Below are 19,422 nucleotides of genomic sequence, written 5' to 3'. Positions count from 1 at the left end.
TGATTAAAATTATGGATTTCTCTGGGTTTGAAAATAGTTGGAAACATTTGGGATGGTGTGAGTGCACAACTTAACAAAATATATAACATAGATCAACCTTTTAGATCTTGGTCGCTTTTAACTTAAGAAGGATTTTAGTCATCGGACGTCCGGATCTTAAGTCATCAGAGAAAGAAGCTGAGCAAACATTAGCAGCAGCTTGGCTAGCAGCCCCTCCCAGACGTCCTGTGTCTGCTGAACACCATCAGAGAAACACTGATTTTTCACGTAAAACTGCTTTATTCAGTGTTTTCATCTGTTTTAATCACTGGCTCTGTTTGTTCTGGAGAGGAGGATAATGGTCACGTCATGGTGACGTCGGTGATTCCTGCTGCTGTTGCCGCTCCTACTGACAGCTAACGTTACTCCTCACCACGCCGCAAGAAGTGCACTGTCCACACTGCACAAAATATCAGATGTCTTTGTGGTCTTCCATATCTTCCAGTGCAGATTTATGAATATTCTGAGTTTGTTGCATCCTTAATTTCAGAGTATTCTGCAGTTGATTATTAGCTGGTGAAGTTAGCAAGCTGTAGGATGTTAGAAAGTCCACATTATCCCCCTATGATACGGTCTGACAACTTTACATCGAGCAAAAACAGACCAGAACACAAGTACTTACTCTGAAAAAGAAAATCCTTTAAGGTAAGAAAAAATCATGTAATCCAAAAAGCTGTTAAGTCCCAAACCAGCTGCAGTGAAGTAAGTTACTTAGGTGCCTAGACTCACTCAGTGATGCTGTTCAAATTTGAGATCACATCAGGGCTCAACATTAACTTTTTGAGGCTCTTGTCCTTCAGACGAGTAAATTTCCTTTCACTTGCCCAGGCACAAAAGTCACTTGTCCAGGTAAAAATGATAATACAATAATTTACTTTTTTCATTTTGTTTGTGAATGCAGACTTTAGACTAACAGTTGAAAGCATCCCAACAGTGTCAACATATAAATGATTCAATTTATGAATTTTATTAAAGCCGTTACTTCCCTGTTAATGATCTTTTCATTTGATCCTGAATTGTGAAATACTTTGTAAAGTCTGAGCTCTATAGATTAATCACTGATGATCCTTCTGATGTTTAATAATGATGACTGTCAGTTTTTCCCCTAGGGTTTGTTTCAGGTGGGGGTGGTAGGCGCCCTGAAACTACTAGTTTTGTCTTTCGGGGCGGGCGTGTCATGGATACAATATGTGGTGTCGACAGTGTCGTCATAGACACATGCAGTAAGGTGGCTGAAATTAAATAAGTGCACAAAAATAAGGTTAATAAATATTAACAATATTAATTCACAACACATAAATAAATGTGGGCCTTATGGATGACAGATGGACCAGTGAGTCTCTCTCTTAAAAACAAATCTGGATTCTCACACTGTCTATATGGTCCTTAATATTGATCAATGTTTGCAGTATAACAAAATAACAAAACTGACTTATGAGGAATGACTTTGCTCAAACCAAATTAAGAAAACAGTTTGACCAATAGATGAATCATTCAGATGAATAACGAATCAGCATTTCGTGTTGCCTAATAACCGCAACTGTCAGTTTTAGTGCTGAGTTTACAAGTTACTGAAGTCAACGACCTTCTAACAGCTGAAGAAAACATCATGTTAATAGAGTTGTTGTGTGGTGTTAGTATTTGTATTAAAAGGTCTGTTAATCCTTTTACATGTTTTAATCTTGTGCTTTGACTTTTGTTTGTTAGGATGTCCTTTAGTTTACATTCGCTTTGAACCTCTGTGTGTTTCTCTGTCCTCCTTAAACTTTTTCTTTCCATCTTGAACCAGTTGCGTCTTCTTTACTTTCTCCTTGTTTTTCTTTCAACACCATTAAGTTACATCCTGCAATTCTTCCTCATTTGTGTCTTCTCTCTCCTGATTCCTTCACTCACTCTGAAAATCTAAAAAGCTACCTTTTAAAAATCTGACAGAGCATGAAGCAGAACTTTAACTTGTACGGTGTTAATTACAGTAATTGTGGACAAACTACACACAGTGTGAATGCATCAGCAGTCCAGCTATCCAAACTATCAAGCTAACGTCACATTAACAATGTAATGTAAAGCAGCAGCACCTGATAAACTAGTTGGTTGAAACAACATTGATGTAAATTTTAAAAACTTTAGCTTCACTGAAGAGCTTTTCTAGCTACTTACTTTGTTGTCTAATGTCTGACATTGTTATTTGATGCCGTAAATGTCATTTAATGTCATATATGATCCTCTGAGCTCTGATTCATTTGTCTGCCCCATGAAAGCGGCTCCAGTTTGCCTGCTAGCTTCAGCACGGAGGGTCTGTTTGTTTTAAACACCCGAATAGCAGGAGTCAGTGGTGTAGAAGCTACAACAAACTGCAGTAGGAAGCCAGTCTGAGCTAACAGCTGTAAAGTGTAAATGCTATTTCTGAATTTGAAAGGTGGCTAAACAGCATTTATGTGTGTTTAATGTGTGCATTTTATGTGTATAATGGTTACTGTGGTTTTCTGCAGTAACAATGGTTTCTGCAGTAGTATAAATATTACTGGGTTTTTCTACAGTAGTAAAATGGTTACTGTGGTTTTCTGCAGTAACAGGGTTTTCCCTTTCTAGCTAGCTCAAAGGTGGACCACCTTTGTATTACTTGCCGCCTCTGCCTATGTTGAAAATTTCAGCATGTGATGTTGACGGAGCAAAAAAGGCGGAACTCAACTGCGAGGGCAGCACAGCACCCACAGTGTACAGTGTGCACATGCTAGATTTATCTTGCAGTTCATCTTCAAAAAATGCAGAGGTTGCAAGCATTTTTTGATTTAATGACTAAATAATTACCTTTGCAAGACAAACATGAAGTGTATTATGAACTTTCTACGCCGTCACTCAAAGACTGACGTTAGCGGAGTGGTACAGCAAACTCCAGCACTAACAAACGAGACTGGCTGACCAACAAACAGCAGCATTAGACAACTTAAACCAACTCTGAGGTGAAGAAAATAACTTAGTGCTCAGTCTGTTTCACCTCAAAAACTCTGCACCCGCTCAACGTCTTGGACAACGATGGCTTTCTCTAGAGCTAACAGTGCAGCAGAGAGGCTGCTCTCCACTGCTAGAGACATTAATAACAACACAGCAGTAACAACACTCCTCCACCTCCTCTCAGTTTGTTATTACAGGCAGGAGACTGTGAGACATTTTTAAATTCATTAATTAAAGCAGTTAACTTTTTAAATTAAAAAGACTGGACTATTTATTTTATCTGCCAGTTATGTTTCATATTGTATTTCAATGGAATAAGGAGACCAGTTAATGGTTTAGCACACAGTATATTGGAAGTAGTATTGTGATAGTATCAAATTGGGTGATAAGCATATTGTCGCAAGCCTACATGAATTTTAAATTACTGTGGATTTCACAGCCATTTTTTTTACTGTGTAGAAGATCACCTTTTGTCTGTACTGTTGTGTACAGTCTTTATAGACTAATGCTCCGTTGGTTGAGCATGTTGGATAGGATAGTGTTTTGCAGTTAATGTCTTTGTGATGCGGAAATGTTGCAAAGTGAACTAGTTGCTCATTTTCAGTGTTTCTATATTTGTTCTTTTTTCTTCTAACTTTTCATGAGTCAGTTTTCTATGAAAAGATGTCTCACCCACTTTTGTATTGGCACATCCAAAATATAATTTCTGCCTGGTTGGTTGGCTGGCAGTGGTGTACCAGCAAACACTGAGATGTTGACATTGACTGTTGTCTGAACATCCCTTCAAGACACCTTGTAATGGTTAAAAAATAGTTTAAATGAAAGTTTGTGCCCTGGACGTTACCTGGCTGCTAGATTTCCTCCCTGGGCATTCCAGCAATGTCGAAATATGTCATTACCATCATCTATGGGCCTATTTATCTATTCTCTAAGATATATATGTACACAGTGTGCATTCTGCAGCTTTATACATCCTGTATGCCTAGATTAACAACTTAATATACTATACTTTCTAAAATGGTCCAATTTACATCTTGGTCATACACCAATAACAATGAGTCACTTTGAAGATAATCCTGATAATAAATGATATAAAACCATTCACACAGCAAACACATTAAATATCTTAGTTAATACAAGACATATGCAGTCATTTTTACAGAAACATACTGAGTCAATACTGACATACAACAGTACTTTATTAAGATAAACAAAACAGAAAAAGGTGATCAAAAGTACAGCTTGTTGTAGATAATTAAGACAAGAGAATTTGAATTCTTAACTCTTTAAATTCTATCTGATGCACTTTGCTCCAGTTTCCATTGAGGTACATACGCTACAATATGATAAGATACGATTTTATTGTCAGTTTACACTGAAAGTAATTTTGCATCCTTAGGCTGTTCAGTTTAAGAGGTCGACACACAATAAACATACAGTTACACATGTGGCACTTTTCATAGACGTACATAATACATCAAACAGTCATAACAATCATACACGTCACAGTTTTATGTGCCATGTTACAGTTATTTGTGACTGACCAGGACCACTTTTGGCCAGGGACACGATATCACCATCTGACCAATGTTTGCTGGGATATTATGGACTTATTTGCTGCAGTTAAACTCCGCTGTGCTTCAAAAACAGACACCAAGTAGAAGTATTGTCTGTGTTGGCCTCTAACTGTAAATATGGGTTATATTCTGTATATATTCAGTGATTATATGTAAGTTATACTGTTTAACAATAGGTTAAATTACTTTCTTACTGTATGTCATTTAGTATTTACATCTTAACTTTTAAAAGAGGAAAACAAACTGCTGTAGGGACTATTTTTAACTTGTATCCCACAAACATTGATTCAAACCAAGTTTGCAAGTTGACTGAAATCAGTATCAATCAATAAAAACATTATTTTCAAGAATGACATCTAATTTTCTTTATACAACAATCCTGTTTCTTTCATGTTACTGACACTGAAACTGGACTGGTCATTATGTCCAGAACTGGGAGCTCTTTTAATCAGTTAAAACTTTGCTTCTGATTGAGAAGTGTTCACTGTATTAACATGATGTTACACCAACGGGATGAACAATAAGTTCACAACAATGAGACCCGGCAGGAAGGAAGTGCACACACAAATTACTGGAGCAAAGGTAAAACCTTGCTCAAGAAGGCACCTCTACCCAGTATTTGGTGACTCAAAGTTCAAGAGGAGTCTAAAACCAGACATCTGTTGATGTATATTAATGGATGTCTATATATACCATTGTTTCAACACTATTTGAATGACTAAACATAAATGTGAAGCAATTCCCAACTACACAATGAAATACCTGCTTTTTTTAAATATAGTCATTAAAATGCTGTTAAAACAATGTCTATGAATGTTCGTCAACACCATGTGTTTGCACAAGAGATATGTATGTAACCCTGACATTTAAAATAAAAACTTTCTCATTTCAACCAAATTTATCCCAGTTTTAACATTGATATAGTGTTACCTAGACTTTTTCTTGTAAAATACCACCACTGCTCGATGCTTTTGCTTCTAACTTTTTTTTTTAACTAATTGTTTTCACTTTATTTAAGATAGTTTTGGAAACCTGAGTATGCATATTAACTCATTTGTTGAAGCATTTTGTGTTCATCATTGTAACAATGTTCTTACACAGCACTTATGGCCAGGTCTCTCTTGAATAAGAGACTTTTAATCTTTTTCTTAGATTTTAACCTGCAAATCACCAAATCAAGGCTCACTGAGGAGTTCAGATGTCACTCTTAATGCAGGGGCTCAGAAGTTTTGTGAGACTTTTTTATTTTTTTTTTTCTACACTCCAGAAGAAAATATTGCAGTTTTTACTACAGTTTTTTGCTGGTTTACATACAAATGCATTTCTTCAGATTAACAACACTTAGCTTAAAGTAAGCACCTGGGGCAGCTACACATGAACGCATCAGTAACACTCTAAATTTGACTTATTTGACCCCTTTTCTTTTCAAACTTGAGGACATTTTGCAGCGAACACGTCACTGCAGTGTAAGTTTATAATAATAATAATAATTATTATAATATAACGGAGTGTTTGTTGCATTGTAGTATTGCTATTTCAGGATTTGAGTACTGCTTCCACTCCATGAGAGTCAAACACGCATCGAAAAAAACCGTTATCGTGTTTTGCAGAAATCCGCTGCACATTAAACGTGAACAAAGTATCGGGTAAAATTATCCAAAGCAACATTAGCAGCATATCTCTGTCTCTGTGCGTATATGTGCCTGTGTGTGTATGTGTGTGTGTACTGTACTGAGCCTGCAGCAGCACCCAGAAGTGAACAAAGCGACCCGGAAGCGGTGGTCCGACTGGAGGCAGGCAGAAAGAACATCAACCTTTTATATTATAGCTGTGCTCGCAAGACAATATCTGCAATCAGGACACAAGGTATTTGTGCATGTCTTCTCGCGTCTTCACTGCTGTGCATTTGTCTGATAAGCGATAGACTCCCAGATGTGCGTGCATTGTGCATAAAATGCAACCGCTGTCCTTTGATTCGTCCAAAAGTTGCAGAATGTGGAGGAGAAAAAAAAAGCAGTCTAAAAGTGAAATTTGGTTAAGATGGCACAGCGTGTTTCTGGAGACGAAGCATTGTGCGCCGGTTTTATTCTGACCTTAACGCGTCGGTACGGTTGTTTTTGTGGTGTTTGGCTCGAGCCTGCGTCTTGTCCGTTTCCGTGCTGTTTTTTTGCAGGGCATGGTTGTTGTAGGAAGTGTCAGTTTTTTTAAGAGGTGGGGAGGCCGGGCTATTCAAACCTGCAATTCGCCGTAAACAATCATTCATGCCTTTGACATGATAAACACACCTTTGTGTCGGCGTCGGGCCCCTTCTTCTCCCCAGCAGCCTCCTCACGACAACACGTTCATGCTCCTAAATTTTTTGGGGTCTGCAGAATATGGCGTCCCGCCTTATAAAAATAAGGCTGCCATTTTTGTTTCTCTTTTGTCTGGAAATGTTTTAAGAAAACTGTCTGAGAATGTCTGAGTCGCACCGGGAGGCTCGATGCGTAACAATCCTCCATCAGTGCGCGTCCAGAGAGGCTCTCAGGCTGCAGACATGTCCGAAAAGTCAAAGAATGGAAAGTTTTTTTTCCCTTATTGCGTTAATCTGAGATTTAAAGCGACGTGCACTTATTTTACAGGAATTCATTGTGAGACAAAAGGAACAGAGGGGCTAAACGTCCAGGCTACACGGCTCTGTCAGACCGCTGCTTTCTATTTTATAAGTGTTTAAATATTTCTAGTTGACATTTAGATGTTTGACCTGTGTTAACTTAAAACAGCATGGCTCATAGTGACAGTCTGCAGGCCTAATTTACACACAGTTAGTAGCATAAATGTAACATAACAAGTTCATACACTGTTCAAAATGTACATATTTATCAAATAGCACCTCTATGTTTATTATAATATTCAAGGTGACTGCAGGTCCTTCATAAATCTTTTAAAAAATATCTTAAACCCAGTTTTTCTACAAAACATTTTGAAACTCAAGGTCCACCGACAAGCTTTTTCCAGAGCTTTCAAACTGTCTTCCTCAGCAGATGGGGTTCGCTCGGTTGTCATGGAGATAGCTCATTTGAGCAAACTCCATTCATCGAGGAAGATGGTGAGATGCAGATGAAAGCTGTAAAAATCTAATGAGTAGACCTTGAGTAGAGATTTTGTATGTCAAACTATATGTTTCCAAGGTCAAGAATTTAACTTTTGATAAATCATGTTTTATGCTATTTCAAATACCACCCTAAAAGTTACTCATCTTCATTTGATTTTTTTAGCAGAATCATAAGTTTTGATTTTCCATAAAACCCATAAAAGACATTTTAACGGGCAAACATGCATAACGATGTACCTGCATGCTTAGACATATATTACAGTTGCCTGTGGTAAAAATTTTACATTAACCAAACCTCATTTACACTTGTCATAAAAATGCAAAATAACCTTAGCATTTGTCTTAAAATATAATAAGAAATTGGCACACATATATCATAATGCAAGCCTCATTAATAAACTATTAGTAACGTCTCTGGAGCTGCTTTTTAAAAAATCCTTCCTTTGTGCCTAATTGTGCCATCTGTAGACTGAAACTTGCCTGCATGTAAGCGTGGGCCATACGGGTTAAATTAACTTTCCTGGTGTATTTTTTGTCATCATATTGACTTATATAATCAGTACATTTTCAGGAAAATTAATTATAAATACATAACCAGATGGTAATTCTTGTTTTTTTTTTTGGCTCATCCAGCAAATTAAACTCTTGACAAGACACCTCATAGAAAATCATACAAAAAATATAGAGATATTAAAGGGAGAGTTAGTGAGATATAAACAATGTGGCAAAATCTCTGACAGCTGATAAATGTATATTGTCTCATGGTATATATCATCATGTCACCCAACCAGATGTGTATGAATTGTCCAAAATCTGTCTTAATTTTCTTTACTATTGCTGTTACAAATGTATTATTACATTTTCAAACTTGCTGATGTCAGTAGTCACTGAGTTTCTTAACGAAAGTGACGCACATACGTGGATGTAAGCGAGGGCAGTGGAAAATTAATGAAATGCATATGTTGATGTATGGTTAAAGGAAAATGTTGACTTTCCACTCAACAGGAAGTCTGTGTGTTGCATGTGGTTTAGGTGTCATCATTTTCATTTCACAAAGTCTACCGGTGTCTGTCACATTAACACCTATAGATTTTCCTCAAAATTTTCAAAGACTTTGCAGCTTGAAAAAGAATGTCACACACCGCCCCCCCAATTCCCATTGACCTTTTTCATTAAGTGTAACTCATGTTTAAATGTCCCCAAAACAATTGTTTTCTTTTTATATTTCAGGATGGCAGAGCCTCGATTTAACAACCCGTATTTCTGGCCGCCGCCTCCCTCCATGCCAGGCCAGGTAAGTCCACTCGTAACATTTAATTACTGTGACATTTCCATCTTTCATTGCCATTTGTTTCCATGTGTGAATGTCTTTTCAGCCATTCAGCAGCAGTCCGACACCGAAACAATCACTCAGAATCTGTCACAGTTTCTTCTTGTAGATTCAGAGAAAAAATAAACGTGTACTGTGTGCTGGTCAGCCGCTGTTTGCTGACATGGGATGTGTTTTTGGGGGCATGAATGACATTCACACACGGTGGCTGTTTTCTGTTGAGCATGACCCGTTAACCCTTTCAGCTGGATAACCTGGTGCTCATTAACAAGATCAAGGAGCAGCTGATGGCCGAGAAGATACGACCCCTGCACCTGCCGCCTACCTCCACTCCTTCCCAGCAGTCTTTGCTGGTGCCCACCTCATCCCCGGATGGTGGCGCGCAGCACGGCATGCCGGTGCCAAAGCCCCAGCCACAGCAGGTGCCGGGCCACCACCCGCAGCCGCAGGGCTCTGGACAACCAGACATCGCTTTGCACGCCCGCCCCGCCTCCAGCTCTGGTACAGTCTTTGTTGTTTGCAAGGCCTCAGTACTGAACCTCAACAAGCACAGACCCAAATGTGTCAGTAGCATCAAATATCAAAAACTGTCAAGCTTTGTCAAATGTTTAGTCCTGTTTACTTATTCTCTGATCAGATATCTTTGTTTTAAATCAGGAATCTTTGCTAATTATATCTAGGAAAAGTCCTTGTAAGGCTGCTTGTGTCAAGACAAAATTAAATAACGATACACCGAGAGGCATATTTAGCCCTTATTTGTAGATTAATCATATCTTGAAGGTGAAGTAAAAGAGCTTTTATCTGACATGCATTTGAAAGGTCTGAGGGTTTTTTGGGTTTTTTTGCATGACGCAGTGTAAGGTCTGTCTGTAGCAAGGCACTATTTACTGTTAACTGATTAAACTCCCATCACCTCACAACTCCCAGATGGAAATATGGACGATAAATCAGCTGTGAAGGCCAAAGGATTGTGGGAAGACTGGCATATGAGACAGCTCGGCGAACAACCTGGCCGGATCAACCATCGCTCAGGTACTGCGGTTTTTGCCCTTTGTGCAAAATAGAAGATAACAACGCTACACAGTCAAATACATGAAAAAAATGGCAGCCGGTGGTGTAGTTAAACATGACAGCGGTGTGATGAGTCATACTGCCAAAATACAGGAAACTGTTACGGTCGAATATACACAAGCACACATAAAGAGACAGCTGCTGGCACACGGCACAGACTGGTGCTACAGTCATATGGCAAACATTTGAAATAATGTTTAACAAAACAATTCTGTTGAACATGTGGTAAGAAGCACAATACTGAGAGAAGCAGTTGTTGCTTTTCAGGCAGCTAGCTGGCAAGGAGTGTATAACAAAATTGGTCTTTAAAGGTTAGTATTAATAATTTAAGAAAGATGCTGCTCAAAACCAAAATTTTTGAACCTTCAGGAAATCTGATCTGTCGTATGAAACAAATTTATCAGTCTAACTCAAGTGGTACATTCTGAGGACACACTCATAAGGGCCTATTAAAGACCATTCCACTGTTTTTGCAAATTTTAGCCTGTTTTCTACAAGCAATATCTACTTCATCATCACAGATTATCATTTTGTATTTTTTGCTACTATTGCAGGCCACTATTGGTTTCCAGTACATCCAGCCTGCTTTAATTTAGTGCAGATCAAGGTTCACTTCAACTGTATTTCCACACTATGAGACTTTATCTTGACAAAAATGAATGCGGTGACTTTCAAGACTATACTGTTAAGTATTTTTTCATATCATACACAAACGAATGGAAATCAATGGCTGCCTGGAACAGTAGGAAATATTCACTGTGAAATTCAAAACTGTGTAGCAGATGTTCAGAAATGAAACGTTCACATCATTTGCAGTTAAAAAAAACAACTAGAAACTGCAAAAACACTCGGCGGCCCTTTTAAAAGGATCAGGATAGTGCTGTAGCAGCTGGTGTTTGTGTTAAAACAGTCCTGGTTCCCACCACCACAGGTCTGGCTCCTTCATCCCGACCCGACAGCCACAGCACCTCAGAGGCTCTGACCCCCACAACTCCAACCTCGAGCAGCCAGAACCGCCTGGGCGGTGCCCCCTCTGTGAACATCATCTCCGGGTTGGCTAGTGGTCCCGGCATGGACCACATGAAGGCTGGAGGCCTGGCCGGACTGTTGGGCCCACCACCCAAGGCACCAAGAGGACGGAAGAAGATCAAAGCTGAAAACCCGTCCGGTCCTCTGCTGGTGGTGCCCTACCCAATCCTAGCTGACCAAGGCTGTGTCACTATTGCACCCAAAGAGGGCAAAACCTACAGGTTGGACGCTGGCAGCTGCTACTATTGTTTTCAGGCTTCAGGCAGATGTTAATGCATCACACGGGGAAGGGTATTTCCTTTCAGTGCTGCCCTTGTAAAGCCAATTCACAGATTTAATTGTGGTCTCTAGAGGATCAATAAGTATTTGCTTGAGACAAGATTGGTTTTAAGTAGGCTGTAGATGATTGAGAGCGCTTCCCCTCACTGAGACATCAATATGAACCCATCTTTCTCCTGATTGGATGAATGCCTCATTTAATGGACAATCAATTGATCTTTGCTTCCTATAATCACCTGGAAATACATGACAAATGTCTCCTTATTCATCTACCAAAGATGGGATCTGAATAAGATTTAGGTGAAAAATAGGCCATGAAGTTGCAGAAGCATGCTTTATTTTATATCTACAATGCCTGTTTTAGTTCAAGTAGTTAGTATCAGGAGTTTTTAGTTGGATACTAAAACATTACCTATTGTTTTTAAATGAATCTAGAATTAAACTCTGAGTTTCACTGGTAGTTGGTGCTACTGCTAGTTTGAGTATACAGTAGATCAGAATTGGCCATGTTTTTCTTTATTTGTCTTGAAAATAACTAAAGTGGTCTTTAAAGGGGGGCAGTGATTGTTTAATACTTTAAAATGTTAATGTGGTTATGCTGTGGAGTCTCTTTATGCTTCGAGACTGAAACAGTCTGATCTGATTATTTTTACACATTTTTGTGTCCTTTTTGTGTCACCAAGATGCAAAGTGTGCCCGCTCACCTTCTTAACCAAGTCAGAGATGCAGATCCACTCCAAGTCCCACACGGAGGCCAAACCACACAAGTGTCCCCACTGCTCCAAGACGTTCGCCAACGCCTCCTACCTGTCCCAGCACCTGCGCATCCACCTGGGGATCAAACCCTACCACTGCTCCTACTGCGAGAACTCGTTCCGTCAGCTGTCACACCTGCAGCAGCACACCAGGTCGGTCCAGCTGTGTACACAAAGCAGGGAAGTCAGTGTTAAAATAGCCACTGCAGAGCTCAGTAGCTCTGCCTTGAGTAAAGTATACTGTACTAAGACAACTGAATTCTGACTCTGCTTCTTTTGCCGCAGAATCCACACTGGCGATAGGCCTTATAAATGTGCTCATCCCGGATGTGAAAAGGCTTTTACCCAGCTGTCTAACCTCCAGGTCAGTACATCGTCAGTCAGCTTATTTCTGCCACACTAGTAACTTGCTTTAATTGATTGTAATTACAACATAAAAGTTCACTTTTTTTGTCTGTTATTCTTCCCCTACAGTCTCACCAGAGGCAGCACAATAAAGACAAGCCGTATAAATGTCCTAACTGCTACCGTGCCTACTCAGACTCTGCATCGTTGCAGATCCACTTGTCAGCGCACGCCATCAAAAACGCTAAGGCCTACTGCTGTAGCATGTGTGGCAGGGCATACACCTCAGTGAGTACACAACAGTTTATCTATATGTTATCTAAACGTGTCTCGGATTTTCCAAATGTGTCTTCAGACAGACTGTTAAATATAGCTGATAAGATGATGGCATTTAATGATAATATGTCTCTCTTGACCTGAAACTAGACGCGTTTCCTGTTTTTGATGTTTAACAGTTTAACATTCTCTTGCTCCCACTCAAGCATACAGAAAAGGTTTGAGGTTTTTGGTATAGAGGGATCAATCAAAGGCTGATTAATTTAATAATCTGATTTGCGAAAGATGTCTTTAATCTTTCAATAATTAATAAGCAATTATTTTGATCATGGAATCATTTTAATGTAATTTTTAAAGCAAAAATGCCCACAATTCACTGCTTATAAAATGTGAGTATTTGCTGTGTGCAGCAGCCCTGCCTCCAGTTGGCAGAGATAGATTTGTATTGTTGCAAGATTGTTGTTTCTGCTGCATTACATCCCACTTCTCCCAGTCCCTTTCACCCGCAATAGTTTTTCTTTTTAGATTACTGTGTGCAGGGTGAGCTTTCCACATGGTTTCTTATAATATTGTGCAGTGTCCTTTAGTAGCTACTGATCTGTTGTGGCAGTAAGATTTGCACCGGATTCAGAAAGCCTCTCCAGCATGAAGTTAGCAGCACCCCTACACCCATGCCTCTAGGATAGTAAACTGAATGTAAGAAGTAATGTTAATTTGTCAGCTTGGGCTCTGGGAAATCATGATAGTGACAATTCTCACTATTTTCTGATGTTTTATAGACCAAATGATTACTCAAGAGAATAACTTTGTGATCGATCAATAAGAATCTTTAGCTGCAGCCCTAGATTTCACCAGATATTTTCCTGGCAAAGTAATTTTGGAAATTCAACTGGATTTTTGTGGCTGTTGACCAGTCTGCTGTTTTAATCCAGGCACCACTATCAGATTTCTACACTCAAGCAGCCACACTTAAAACAAACCTCGTCACACAGGACCCTTCACACCCCCTCTGTAACTCATTCCAACTCCTCCCATCAGGCTGCTGTTATAAACACCCTCTGGCCAGGACAAATATATTAAAAAAGTCATTCATTCAAACTTCTATTCACATGATAAACACGCTATGAAGAACACATATTTGCACTGTGGCATTTCCTGCACAGCCGTAATGTTCTGAACTCGAACTGTGTGCGTGTGTGTGTGTAAACAGTGCTGGGAAAAAGTTTTAGTGATGGATGAGAATCTAAACACCTAAAGTGCCTAAAACCTTTGCACAGTACTGTGTATGTTTCTGTTACATGTATGTTTTTATTCTATGTACTGTGTAAGCCACATCAAAGTCACATTATCATTTCCTTGAAATGGACAATAAAGTTTTTCTGGTTCTAAAAATGGCAATAATTTCATTTTTGACCATTTCGTGTGTTTTCATGTCTTTGTAGGAGACCTACCTTATGAAGCACATGTCCAAACACACAGTGGTGGAGCACCTAGTGAGTCACCAGTCGCCCCAGAGGACCGAGTCCCCCAACATCCCCATACGCATCTCCCTTATCTGAGCTCCCCGGCCGCTCGGCAGCAGGTCAGATTCAGAGTCTAGGTTAGGCTGGAGCTTATGAGGCCCTGCACCCACGGCCATCTACATAAGGCTTACATTAGCATTATGACAGCTGACATAAGCATTCAGTGCTAGATTCAGTAAACAGGCTGCCTCCATCCGTCTTGACACAGGCGGTCTGTCAAAAATGAGCACAGCGTTATTTTGTGAATGTAACAATACAGCTAGATGTTGTCCGGAGGATCGAGTGGCAAAGAATGTCTTGCGTCAGATTTAATAAGCACTTTCGTAAGCGTCATGTAAACTGCCGGATGCATTGGCCATCAGAAATGTTTTAGTTTTAGGGTTTTGGTTGTTTTTTTTTCCTCTTCCATGAAATGGGTTTCCAAAATGTGCCAGATGATATTTGCCCTTAAAAAGAATTGAGAAAGTTGAAAAATTGTTCACTGGGTGTATTCTGGAGACATCCAAAGATAATCTTAAAGCACTTTTAGGCCTTGTGGTTTTGGCTCAAATTGTTTAAATCTTGTTGGATGGAAAATGCCAAAGGGCATTACTTGTGGCAGCTAAGAGTACTGACTGTGTATAAATAACAGTCTTTCTGTTACTTTCTTTGTTCACTCACATTTTTGTGCAAGTACACATTTACAGGGTCATCTAAATTTGAAGAAAGGCAATCGGTAGATGACAATTTAAACATTTAATGATTGTATTCAGAAGTTGTATTATTGACTTGAGGAGGCAAGAAATAGAGCAACACGGAATAGGGAAGAAAGATGAATGTTTTTTTTTTTGTTTTGTTTTGTTTTGAAAAGTCTTTCACTCCATATTTGACTTCACCTTTACGGCACCTTTACGATCATAACGTATGATCAAAGAAACACTGCTTTTTTTTTTAACATTACATTCTCCTCACGTCCCATTAACTAGTGCCATATGAACCTTGTTGAAAGCAAATCTTGTAATGACGCGTGTCTGCTTTCTCGATTCAGTTAAGCTTTGATTTATTTTCGAAGTATTAGTTACAGAGGTTGAATACATTGCACATGTACCAGTGCCAGCTCTACTCTACTCAGCCTGACTCTTAAATACACTTCAGCTAAAATTCTATTTTACTCAAGTAGTAAATTTTAACCCTAACCATTGGACCAAAATGTGAAGTTACTGTACAGCTCTGACCCTGTTAGGATTTTTTTTTTTAAAAATCTTTAATAAGCTTTACCCATTTGAAATAAACTGCAGTATATGTCATATTTCATAGGCCTATATTATTAGTTAATGTGGAGGTGATGCTTCTCCTTTTTGATTTTTTTTTTCTTATTAGTATTCTTTTTATTGTACACAGTATTGTTTGTTGTATTTTTACTGTAACTTTAACCTCTGGATGGTACTAATAGGGTACCCTGTATTCTTCAGGGCACTTAAGAAAAGGTGCTACGGCTAGACATTATGTTTGAGACGGAACTGAGAATAATGTAAAATACATATACAGTATATAGTATGTTTTCAAAAGAATAAAAACTTATTACTCAAGCCACTGGCCTGAAAAACAGACATTTACGCCAACAACAGACCCTGCCTCTTCAACTTACTCTCTCTCTTTTGAGATAATGGGAAAATGTACATGTTGCTGTACTGTAAAACATGTTACTCATTTATAGTACCTATTTTTAAGTTTTCATAAACATGTTCTGTTTGGGTTTTGAACTTACTGTAATTATTTTAGTCTATTCGTATGTTATTAATATTCATGTTTTATATCAGTTATTTACATGTAAGCCTTAACTGTTTTATCATCCCATTTCCATTACTCTGTATTGTGTTCTGCAGTATTCAGTCGTGTAAACATTTTTTTTAATTTTTATCCTTCCGCATGGAGTTCCTGAGCTGTAATCTGTATGATAACTGTTTAACCCATGTTCTCTATGAAAAAATATTGCGTAGATTTATTACACTTTTTCCTGTCTTGCATTGTGGTTTCATATACAGTTTCTAGACAACTAAATATGCACAGCCAAGACTGAGAAGTTAAACTAAGGGTTATCAATGTTTAAAAAAGGAAAAAAAGCTTTGTATCTTTACCTTGTTTAATAAACAGACTGTTATAAATTCATCACTGCTTGCTTGTTTTGTACCAAATCTGCTAAGGACGCATCCAGTACCTGCACACAAACTTTGTTTTTAAGAGAACATGATGGAGAAAAAATAAAATCAAGCATTATGTTTATGATTTATTGACCTTTATTTATGAAAATAGTTTTATGTTTAAAAATGTATTTACAACAAATTTCAAAGGTTCTTCTCGATTAGATCTCAGTTGACATGTATGTCGCAAATAGGCTTTTGTTAATCGACTTATTCACGCAGCAGCAAGACAAAGTTCAACACTTTATCATTTCAGGCACATTGAAGACAAAATAGACAATGGTTTCCACAGTGTATAACTATTATTAATACAAAATAATAATAGTGGTATGAAATAGAGTGCATTCGATCCCATGTACAAAACATACATCTCTCTCTGTTAACTCTCTTTATGGCTAAAGTAGAAGTACTTTCTGATTGAGCCTGTCTGGAATAAACCATTGAGGTTGACCAATGTAAAAAAAAAAAAAAAAGAAAAACAGCTTGGGAAGCTCAAAAGAGACAAAAAAAAAGCCCCTGGAGTTCTGTGTTTTTCTTGTCTTGTATGTTTTTTTAAACTACAAGCAAAGCTGAGTATTGGAAATGATCATAACACAAACCTCCAGCCGCACCCTCAAATCTGCCAGCAGCTTGTTCCCTCGGGCCCCAAGTCTAAGCTCCGCTTTGGGGGATCGAGCCTTCTACTCTGCTGCACCACACTTGTGGGACAGCCTTCCAGCCCATCTGAGGTCAGCATAGACCATAGTTTCTTTTTTAAAAAAGGCCTAAAAACCTTTATTCAGGAAGGCTTTTTCATCCTAACTATTATTACTCTTTTCTTGATGTTGTGTGTTCTATGTTATTAATACTGTAGCACTTTGAGTTTTCCTATGAATGAAAAGTGCGGTTCAAATGAAGTGTATTATTATTATTAAATACTGGAGTGGCTGTAAGAGTGACCTCATCTCTGACCTCAGAGAAGAGCCCAATATTTACACTGTGGCACAGCTTAACACAGCTTCTCCTTTTAGACATAAAGTATGTCTACACATTATCAATGTTAGATATATCAACATGGATTTATAAAAATCTTTCAGAAGAAAAAGATTTTTTTGACTCAACAAAACCATAAACATACAATACCGTAGGCATTTTTTTCATAGAAAAGGCTGCAAAGATATACATTTAACTGGGGAAAAATGTGTACCATTGACCCACTGTTGTATTCCACTGCTACATTTTCCTGAATGTAAACAGTAACAAGTAAAACTTTTAAAGTGCTCAGTTTAAACTAGTCAAATCTCACTCATGAAATGTCTCCTTGACATTCACTGCACTAGTGTGAAGTACATTGTCCTATCATGTACCATTAGATACAAAATAATAATAAAAATCTTTCCCATAAACCAACACAAGGCTTTTAAGCATTCTTACTTGCTTTGGCGATGTGACGCAAACAATCAACCAACTCCCCAGACACACACTTTATACATACAGACATGATTGTGCCACATGTTTAGCTTCCAAATCAAAACTAAGAATCAATCATGACATCCTGTGTCTTTTAAATATGTCATAAAAAATATTTGATTGAAGCTTTTTTACAAATCCCCCAAGACACAGATATCACCCTGAGCAGAACTGCAGTGGAAGCCCCCTTTTTTTATTATTACTGTCTTTTATCAAGGATTATTTGCAGGCGGATGCTGTAGTACTACCCTCTCATCCTCTCATACCTTATCACTGTTATTAGCGTTCCCCTCTGTGCCTTTGGTGTGTGGAGGAACTAATGGGGAGGTGAGATTCAGGTAGCCCTGCTCTGATGGCTGATGTGTGGAGACAGATGCTCGAGTGCCGTCCACCACCGCACGCTCGCCAACCTTCATACGGCAGATTGCGTCCAGGATGTCCAGTGGGTCACACGAACCTGACGTCAGACTAGTGGCAACAAGGAGGGAAGAAATGGCAGAAAATGCACATGAAAGCACTCAATGTAGTCAAACATTATGTATGTGAATACGTTGGAAATTCTTTGAAGAATATAACAGAGCTTTCTAACACTTTTTTCTTCTAACAAAAAAATGAAGGTAAACCACAACTAACAAATATTGTTTTAGTAATTGTTTCAAACAAAATTGTGAGCTTTCTTCAAACTGCCTCACCTTAACGTAGATGTGTGCAGGATGCCGTCACAGAGACTTTCAGAGGGGAGCACTTTCTTGGCATTCTGTTGAGCATTTGAACCATTAAAGATCAACAGACATTAAAGTCTCCTTTTACAACAGAGGAAGGGACATGTCACCTATTTAACATTTGGTCAAACCTTGGTGAAAGCCCCTTTTTTAACCTTGGAAACATTCAGCATCAGCAGTGACAATTAAATTTGAAATTCTTCATCTTTCAGTACTAATGTAATTAAAGATGAAGAAAGGCTAAAAAACTGGGTGGGTCTGTCTGGCACGGTTCTCCAGTGGTTTAAATTCTACTTGCATAATCATGATTTCATTGTCACACTTGGGGACTTCCTACTCCAACTGACATAAATCAGTTTGCGGGGTCCCGCAGGGCTCCATCCTGGGTCCTCTTCTGTTCAACCTATATATGCTTCCCCATAGTTACAGTATCAGCAAACATAACATCAGCTACCATAATTATGTCAATGACACGCAGTTTCTCATCTCACTATCCACCGATGATTTCCAACCCATAAACTCCCTCGTCAGCTGCTTGGATGAAATCAACCACTGGATGGCAGAAAACTTCCTTCAGCTGATCAGGAAGAAAACTCAGATTTTGGTCATACATGCTAAAGCCCAGAGACACCTTGTCTGTGAGTACCTGGAGTCCAGATCACTAAAACCAAGTGACCCAATTAAAAACCTAGGTGTAACCATGGATGGAAGCATCATATTAACAGCATTACCAAGGTTGCCTTTTTCCAACTCAGAAACATTTCCAGAATCAGAGGCTTTTTTTTTTTCAATCTGACTCAG

At 38.6% G+C, this 19,422-nt stretch overlaps 2 protein-coding genes across 8 annotated transcripts in view; one reads left to right on the top strand and one right to left on the bottom strand.

Annotated features, from left to right (window-relative positions):
* The first annotated feature begins 183 nt into the window (after positions 1-183).
* znf362b (zinc finger protein 362b) lies at positions 184-16,418 on the top strand. 4 transcript variants are annotated; one of them, XM_044350643.1, is made up of 9 exons: positions 184-684; positions 8,893-8,956; positions 9,238-9,493; positions 9,920-10,024; positions 10,995-11,313; positions 12,055-12,279; positions 12,412-12,490; positions 12,601-12,759; positions 14,190-16,418. In XM_044350643.1, exons 2-9 carry the CDS (start codon positions 8,894-8,896, stop codon positions 14,304-14,306), a joined length of 1,323 nt encoding a protein of 440 aa, XP_044206578.1. In that variant the 5' UTR covers positions 184-684; position 8,893; the 3' UTR covers positions 14,307-16,418. The 4 variants fall into 4 exon arrangements, with proteins under 4 accessions (XP_044206578.1, XP_044206579.1, XP_044206576.1 ...); XM_044350644.1 differs by lacking the exon at positions 184-684 and adding an exon at positions 3,600-6,434 and having other exon boundaries at positions 9,265-9,493; XM_044350641.1 differs by lacking the exon at positions 184-684 and adding an exon at positions 3,601-6,434.
* ccdc30 (coiled-coil domain containing 30) overlaps positions 12,203-19,422 on the bottom strand; it is a 21,608-nt gene continuing 14,388 nt past the window's right edge. For all 4 annotated transcript variants that reach the window (XM_044350636.1, XM_044350638.1, XM_044350637.1 and 1 more), the window contains 3 exons: positions 18,592-18,656; positions 18,166-18,367; positions 12,203-12,289 (listed from right to left, as the gene is read on the bottom strand). In XM_044350636.1, the coding sequence (XP_044206571.1) occupies positions 12,257-12,289; positions 18,166-18,367; positions 18,592-18,656 (300 nt within the window). In that variant the 3' untranslated portion in view covers positions 12,203-12,256. The remainder of the gene's footprint in view (positions 12,290-18,165; positions 18,368-18,591; positions 18,657-19,422) is intronic.

This window comes from Thunnus albacares, chromosome 5 (genome assembly GCF_914725855.1).
Source record: "Thunnus albacares chromosome 5, fThuAlb1.1, whole genome shotgun sequence".
NCBI lineage: Eukaryota > Metazoa > Chordata > Actinopteri > Scombriformes > Scombridae > Thunnus > Thunnus albacares.
This window is presented reverse-complemented; position numbering and strand designations above follow the sequence as displayed.

Coding starts and splice junctions, on each gene's coding strand:
- znf362b (XM_044350643.1), top strand. CDS start 8,894: ATGGCAGAGCCTCGATTTAACAACCCGTATTTCTGGCCGCCGCCTCCC. Junction 12,280..12,411: donor CACCTGCAGCAGCACACCAG/GTCGGTCCAGCT, acceptor CTTTTGCCGCAG/AATCCACACTGGCGATAGGC. Junction 12,760..14,189: donor GTGGCAGGGCATACACCTCA/GTGAGTACACAA, acceptor ATGTCTTTGTAG/GAGACCTACCTTATGAAGCA.